The 8110-nt window shown below is 34.1% G+C and overlaps 1 protein-coding gene across 1 annotated transcript in view; it reads left to right on the forward strand.

Annotated features, from left to right (window-relative positions):
* CCDC171 (coiled-coil domain containing 171) overlaps positions 1-8110 on the forward strand; it is a 224718-nt gene that overhangs the window by 83309 nt on the left and 133299 nt on the right. The window contains exon 17 of the mRNA XM_004677677.2: positions 7435-7939. Coding sequence (XP_004677734.1) covers positions 7435-7939 — 505 coding nt within the window. The remainder of the gene's footprint in view (positions 1-7434; positions 7940-8110) is intronic.

Genomic DNA, 8110 nt, shown 5'->3' on the forward strand with positions numbered 1-8110 from the left:
TATTTATGCATACAGAACTGGGGTATAGGCCAGAGGTGCAGGGGCAGTGAGAGGACTCACCAGAGACAGAGTGGGGAGCAGAACAGGTGGATTGACGAATAAAAGTTGTTGAGGAGAGCAGCAGGCAAGACAAAAGAGGTCTGCTGTGCTATGTGGGTCACTCCCTTGCGGGCAGTCCAGCTGGTGCTGAAGTGGTTGTGGCTAGCTTCCCTGTGCTGCATTTCAACTTGGTGTGCCTCCATTGTGCCCAAGATATTTTTAAAAGAAAATTTGCTATTATAGCAGTTTAGAGCCTTACCATCAAACAAGCTTTGTTCTTCAGGAATAATTCACAGCAAATAATGGAATATCTCTGACAGTTACCAGGGAATAGAAAAATTAATTTTAAGCACAATTCTGACATGCTAATAATTTTCAAATTATGTTGGAAATTTTTTTCTCTTTACATTGTAAAGATTTTCATTCACTGGGTATTTATTCAGTGCTATTATGAGTAAAACACTGCTAAGCACAAAGGAAGATTTTTATAAAGGATTATTTAATGTATTCAATATTGATTACATTCTTATAGGGTATAGAGTACTGTGACGGACACTATAGTAAGTAATTCTTGACCTCTGGGAATAACACTATTGTCTTTGAGGAAGACAGATACACACATATGAAATTATTAAGTAGGCGTTAAATGCAAGAATGGCTCAAATATGTTCATAGCAGGTCAAGGTCAGTGTGAGAGAGAATGATAGTATAAGGTGTCATGGAATACCTAGATCCTGAAATGGGCTCTAAAAGTTTGAAATTTGAAAGTTTCAATTTGAATAGTATTAAGAGAGTTGGGAGGAAAGAACCTGAGGGTGGCTGGAGAATGTAGTGAAATTGTGAAAAATAGTGATGAGCTTAATGTTTGGATTAAAAGAGCAGACCATTCTCTCTTTATTCATCAAGTTCACAACACTCTAGCAATTGTGGAAAACTTGGCAGAGTTCCGGGCAGAGATGTGTACAGAAGCTGCCCAGCCCACCTCCTTCTGTGGAAGGAGGTGAAGTGTTTGTAGGAGAGACATACGGGAATATTGTGACTTGAGGGAAGAACTTTGGTTCACTAAAGGCATAGAGATTTAAAGGCAACAGGATTTGGTAAATCTTTCAAACACTGTTGGGCATTCATATTTAACCTCTCTAAACCCCAAGTTCATTACCTAAGCCTCAATTTCATTATCTGTAAAGCTTTACTTCCCTTATAGAAGAGTTATGAGGGCTGGAAGTGTGTGTGTTTGTGTGGCATTTAGAAAAGTGCCTAGAACATATTAAGCAATAGTATGTCCAAGCTGTTTCCATCAGAACAGAGAAGTGCAAGGTCCCATGGTACGCACTGAGATTTAGATTCTAACAGGTGTAAATTAGACAAGTTGAGAATAAATCGTTTCCCTCAGTATGGATTTTTTTTTTCTGTTACACAGTCCTTTTTATGTTTTTTGTTTTTTGGTAAAGAATTATAGTTATCTATCTTATCTCTACACTGAGATTAAGTATTTTACCTGTGTTTTCTTTTAATACCATACACAAGTAGATTTATTGTCTGTTTGTGTAATTGACTCTTGTATAAGATTTGAAATGTGAATCAAGTTTTCTCTTTTTTTCCCAAAATACCATTCAGTTGTCCTAAGACCATATAGTCCATCCTTTCACCAGTCATTTGATGTTCCACTTATTGTTGAAATCCTTTTTTTCATTTTTTTGTGTACTTACATGTGTTTCTGAATTTTCTTCTGCTCCACTGGCCTTTTGTGTTTTCATGTACAAGTAATATGACATTTTAATTAGAGGTTTTGTTTTGTGTTTTATTATATGGTGGAACTAGATCATCTTATTTTTCCTCTTTTTCAAAGTTAAACTTGTGTAGCTCCAGTGGAGAAAAACATGTTTTTGATTTTTTTAGTGGGATTGTAGTAATATATTATATTTATAAATTCACTTAGAAAGAATTGGTGTCTGTGTTCTTGAGGTGGTCTGTTGAAATTTGAAGAGCTCTCATGTCTTTGAGCTACTTAAAGCTATTTAAAACTTTTCCATATATATATATACACACACACACACATACATGTATATGTATATATATATAAAATTTTTTTGCTAAATTCTTGAGTATTCTGTTTTATAAGACTATTAGAAATGGAATTTTCTATTATCTTTTATGTTGTTTGCTTGTATAGATGAAGACTATTTACAAATTGTTGTGAAATACACGTGATGTAAAATTTACTGGTAGACATTTAAAAATGTAAAATTAAATGGTATTAAGTACACTTGCAAGGTTGTATAATCATTATGGTTATATAGTTTCAGAACTTTTTCATTACCCTAGACAAAAGCTACTTACTCATTAACAGTTCCTCCTCATTCTTTTCCTCTACCCCCCAGCAATGATGGATTTTTTTTTGAGTGCTGTAAATTTCCCTACTGTGTATTTTGATGTAAATTTAATATTTTAATATTTAATTTAATTTAATATTTAATTTAATATTAAATTAAAAAATTTAATAATGTAATCTTTTTGTCTTTTTCTATTAGCATGTTTTCAAGGTTCACCCATGTTGTAGCATGCATTAATTGTACTGAATTAATATTGTGAATGATTCTACTATGACTTACACGATATTAGCTTTTACACAGTACAACTCAAAAGACTTCATTCTTGCATGCTCATTTTATATACTCTACTGAATTTCTTTTCTATAAAAGTTCAAGTTAGCGATGTCATTGGTTTTCTTGGGAATTTTAGATTTTTATCTTATTTACAAATGGAGATAGTGTTAGTTCTGTTTTGACAATTAATCTGCCTTTAACTGCTCATTGTTGACTAGTAACTCCCTAAATACAACATTAAATACTAGAAGATACAGTGGCTTCCTTGCCTTGCTCTTGAACATGGTAAGAATATCTTGTGTATTTCTCAATTAAGATGCTGACTTTAGGGTATCTCTATTTCTGTCTTTACCAGTGTCTACACAAATGCATGGAAACATTTAAAATACAACAGAATTGCATATTGGTAGAATAGTGATATCAAACTCGATGAAGATAAAACAAAAAGAAGATGAAAGATAGGACTCCTTTAACAATGTGCAGTATCTTACTAAGAAAAAAGAAATCATGACTAAGTATTATAAATTGCTTCTGGAAATACAAGGATGGTTCAAAATTAGGAAATCCATGATTATATTCCAACATTTTAATAGATTAAAAAATAAAAATGATATGGTTATCTCTTAAGAATGCCTTTTTTTTTTTTTTAAAGAACATTTACCCTTTTATGCATACAGAACTGGAGTACAGGCCAAAGGAGCAAGGGCGGTGTGAGAATTCACCAGGGAGAGTGGGGAGCAGAACAGGCAGACTGACGAATAAAGCTGCTGAGGGAAGCAGTGGAGAGGAGAGGTCTGCTGAGCCATGTGGCTCACCACTGGAGCTGGGATGGGGAAGGAACTTGCAGTGCAGCACCTATGACTAGCTTGCAGTGACATACTGTAACCCATTGCGCCACCAGGAAGCGCCAAAAAAGGCTTTTTATAAAATCTAATCTGCATTCATGATGAAAGCACTTAATATATAGGAATTGAAGTATACTTTTTTAATGTAAGAATACACACACACACACATATATATATATAACAATAATGTAATTTAATATTTTATTATAAGTAGAGTGAAAATTGGTGAGTTTAGTCAGGGGACTGAATCATATAACAGAAAAGTAGCATTGAAGTGAACTTGAACGCCTTGTGGTGATGCTCACTGGTGCTAGGGTGATAGCAGTCCTTACTGTGCCTGCTGCTGGCTTTGATGGAATGGGTAGGACAGGGTGAAACGAAGAGGAATTAAGATTGAGCACAAAGATTTTGACTTGAACAGTTTGGTAGAGTCATATAAAGAGGACTCTTATGACCTGAGTTAGGAAGAAAATCAATATACTGGATTTGCTATTTGAACTGGAGGACAGTGATGAGGTATTTTAAGTATAGGTGCCCAGTGGGTGGCAGATCTGTGATCTGAATTTCAGAGAAAGCAGCAATGATGTAGACATGTAACTGTTGAAAATGAACAGAACTCTAATTATTAACATTAGTGAGTTCTTTTATTTCTTGCATAGTTAACCTAATATTTGTCCTAAGAGTTTTAAAATTTTGTTAATTCAGTTTCATTATTTTAAAATCTTTGATTCAAATGTTTCACTCTGCTAATCCTAGTTATCTAGCAGAATGTTGACCTGGTTTAATTTTTTAAAAATAACCATTGATATTTTATATCTTGATTGTAATTGAATACAAAATATATAAGTTCACAAAATCACCCATAGTGGCAGTAATTAATATTTAGCAACACTTTTAAGTATATAACTAAAATGATCAAAAATGGTCCACAAAATCACGTGAGGATCTTGCAAAATTATTTTCTTAAGCACCACCACTTCTACTATGCAGCTGAACATGAAATCTGGCTGGCTAAGTCCAAAATCTCAGTTCTGGTTTTCAGAAAATCTAGTGTGTTCCTGTTCTGTCTGTCTCTATACTCTCTCTCTCTCACACACACATACACAAACACTTTTTTTGTAATGCATTTTAGATTTTTATCTATTTCTAGTCATGTTTTGATTGTCTGTCATGCTTATGCCAGAACTACATTTGGGCTGTCTCTCAATGATGCTGGTAGCTTTAACTTCATTTGGGTTGTAGACGTGGACTAGCTTTATACAGAAGATTTGTTTGAGAGCATTTGTGCACTTAAATTTATTAAATCTTTTCCAGAATGGAGTCACTTTACTTTCAACTCTCATTCAGTAATCCATTTGATTTTGGCCAGTATTTGTAATATTTAAAAAGTCACTAGCAAGTACGTATCTTCAGTTTGTTGTTCAAAGAAAGTAATTTTTTTGGAAAACTCTTTTACTGAAGTCTTTGAAAATTGTGCCTACTAAATAGCTACCTGTAATCGATTTCAATTCATTTTTATTTTCACTATGTAGTTGTGATAGCATGCCTCTTTTTTTTCCTAAAATTTTCTCCAGTTTCCCCTTTTTCTACTGGTGGAATTGATTTTGGGTATACTATGTAATTAGTCCTTGAAAGTTACATTTGCACCCTCATTTCTTCCCCATTGCTTGCAACTCTACCCTTGGCAATCTTCATTAATGTTTTTGATCTTCCTATCCTTTTCCAGGATCTTAATGACTTCTCATAGCCTCCCAGGTAAAGTTTAAATTTCTTAGCTTAATCATCTATTATCTACCCACCTCTAAATTTCCATCATTATCTTTCTTCTCTTTAGGTTCTCTGAATCATATGCACTTACTCAGAGCATATGATTACTTTGTCTGGCTCTTACTTTCCCAAAGCTGGTCTCTATTTTTGCCAGCTATACCTCAAGTATCAGTGTTTCCTTTTTTAAGGGTTTCATGCCTTAAAAGTGCAATGTGTTTCTAATCCCAAGCAGTCCTAGCTAGTGCTTCTCAGAGTTTCTTGCTCCTTTCACCTGTTCCCAGTGGGACACAACTTCCTTTACCAGTGGTCTTTGTATGATGCTCTGGGACAGTTCCATTGATAGAATGTTGCTGCCACAGTTTTACTGTTGGTGGAGATGTGATTGGGACAAATCACAGTTCCTTTATTTCTCACAGTACCAGCACAGTTATGACTGTGTCAGACATTCTGAAGATTTAAAGTATACTAGAAAATACTTAAAATCATACTTAAAAATGCATTCTTCCCCTGCTCAAGGGAAAGCACCCAAGAAGTTGAATAATTCAGAGAGTGGCTCTTAATGCTTCTCTTACCCTTTTGTATTCAGGATTGAACCACTGAATTTCTCAGTCAGTGTCCAATTTGGAAAACCCCATCCCTTAGTCTTAGAAGTGGGTTGGTCCAGGAATTACTTTCGTAAGCAATATGTTTCTATGAGTTTGACTTCTTTGATTACTACCTATCAGCAGTCATTGTGCGCGGTAGACTTTGACAGCCAAATCTTGCAGAGGACTTCAGGAATGTGTGTGGTTTGTTCCAAGTCTGATCAACTTTGAGGTCTTCCTGCTAATGTAAATTTTAGCAATGTCTTTGATTCTTTCAGATGTTCAGTGGGTTATTCTTGAATCAGACACACATTCATCATTAACCTCAGTCAGAGATCAATCATAACTTTTAGATAGAGTACAGTCAGAAACAATAGCACAAAGAGAAATATTATCCTTAATGCCCCAAAGAATTCTTACATAATGAAGACAGCACTTCACTTTATCATATATTTACAGAGCATGATTTTTCTAAGTGACTCCTTATTCAAATTGAACTCCCTTTATCTGCTTTTAGAAAGAAAGTGGTTATGGCCACGTCATAGAAGTTAACTTGGCCAAATAAAGGTACAATTGAAGGTGTGAAATCACCATCGATTGTAAGGATTAGATTAGATTATTGTAGTGAAATAATTGGTAGCCTCCATATTCTTTCGCAAGCCTTCAACGTCGTTTTGTGCTAACACCCATTTGTGTATCTCTGGCAGTCTGGCATAGCGCTGTGATAGTATTAGGCCACAATAATTGATTTACTTGTATGTTTTCCTAGCACTTGGAATTTAGTGAATGATGAATGTTTATTGAATGATAAGTGAGTCATTAAAGATCATTGGAATGTGTTATCTTTATAAAATATTCCCTACTTCAGCAATTCCTTAATGATTAAGATAAGATTTTATAGAGAACTAGTTTATTTTCTAGCGATTAACATATGGTGCCTACAGTTAAAATTTCTTTTTGTTGTAAATTAAGTTTTGGATTGAAAGTATCTTGACTAGGAACAAAAGGATAAGAGAACTGACGAGGCTTAGCTCACAATCAGTTTTTCTCTTGCTGCTAGAGCCCTAACTATAGCTTTCTATCTTAAGAAGGTAAGAAAAAAAATGAAATATGTGGTGAGAGTGAACTCTTTTTCATCTAGTCAGTATAATACACTAAAGTGCTATGACTTATCAGTGTTTAATCTCTGTTTATTTTGGCAAAACTTAATTTTCTTTTTATATATAAAGGAAAGTTTCTGTTGGCAGTGTGATTTTTGTTTAAAAACAGGAAATAAAAGTTTGTGAGGAATGAAAGGAGGCAGTTTCTTTTTATAAATGTGTGTATTTATGCATAACTATACATGCAATTAATTTCTACATTTCATAAGGTTTTAATGTAAAAGCATTTTAAATTCAATGTGAACATTCAAATTTAAGCTGTTTGGCCCTTTTCTGTGATGCTTGATCAACATGTACTATTTGGATGTTCTAGAACATAAGTCTTTTGAAGTAGAAGTAATTATTAAGTAAGTTTGTTTTTTCTTTATAGAGAGGAATTAATGAAATGCTCATTTGTTTCATGACCAAATATATTGTTTGATTTCTTTCATAGAAATTTCAAGAAATTGCCGAAAAAAACATGGAAAAATTGAACCGTATTGAGAAATCACACGAACAATTGTTTCTTGAAAATTCACACTTCAAAACCATGTTATCACAGACTCAAAGAGAACAAATATCCCTTTTGGCAGCCTGTGCGTTGATGGCTGGTGCCTTATATCCTCTCTATAGCCGATCATGTGCTTTGTCTACACAGAGAGATTTTCTCCAGGAGCAGGTCAACACCTTTGAGTTGTTCAAATTGGAAGTTAGAACCTTAGCCCATACTTTGTCAACTGTAGAGGAAAAAAAGCAAGAGGACGCCAAGATGAAGAGAAAACCATTCAAAGGATTGATACGTGTATTCCGGAAAGGTGTTATTGCAATTTTGGCAGCAAACAGACTCAAGATTTTGGGCCAGTCGTGTGCTTCTCTTTTTACCTGGGTGGAGAACTTCAAAGAAGGCATAGGTATATTAGTGTGTACAGGAGAGCCCAAAGACAAACACCAATTTCCAAGTAAGATAATTTATGCTTTTTAAACTGTAAATGGAACATAAGTGATATAAAATGTAAATGTGTCTGCTCATTATGCAAAAAATTTAAAAAAATTATGTAATATGTCAAATCATAGAATAGTTTCATATAGTAGGTATGTGTGTATGAATAAATGTATTTTTATTTATTTGT

The sequence above is a fragment of the Condylura cristata genome, unplaced genomic scaffold, assembly GCF_000260355.1.
Source record: "Condylura cristata isolate star-nosed mole 26May11 unplaced genomic scaffold, ConCri1.0 scaffold00006, whole genome shotgun sequence".
NCBI classification, from domain to species: Eukaryota; Metazoa; Chordata; class Mammalia; order Eulipotyphla; family Talpidae; genus Condylura; species Condylura cristata.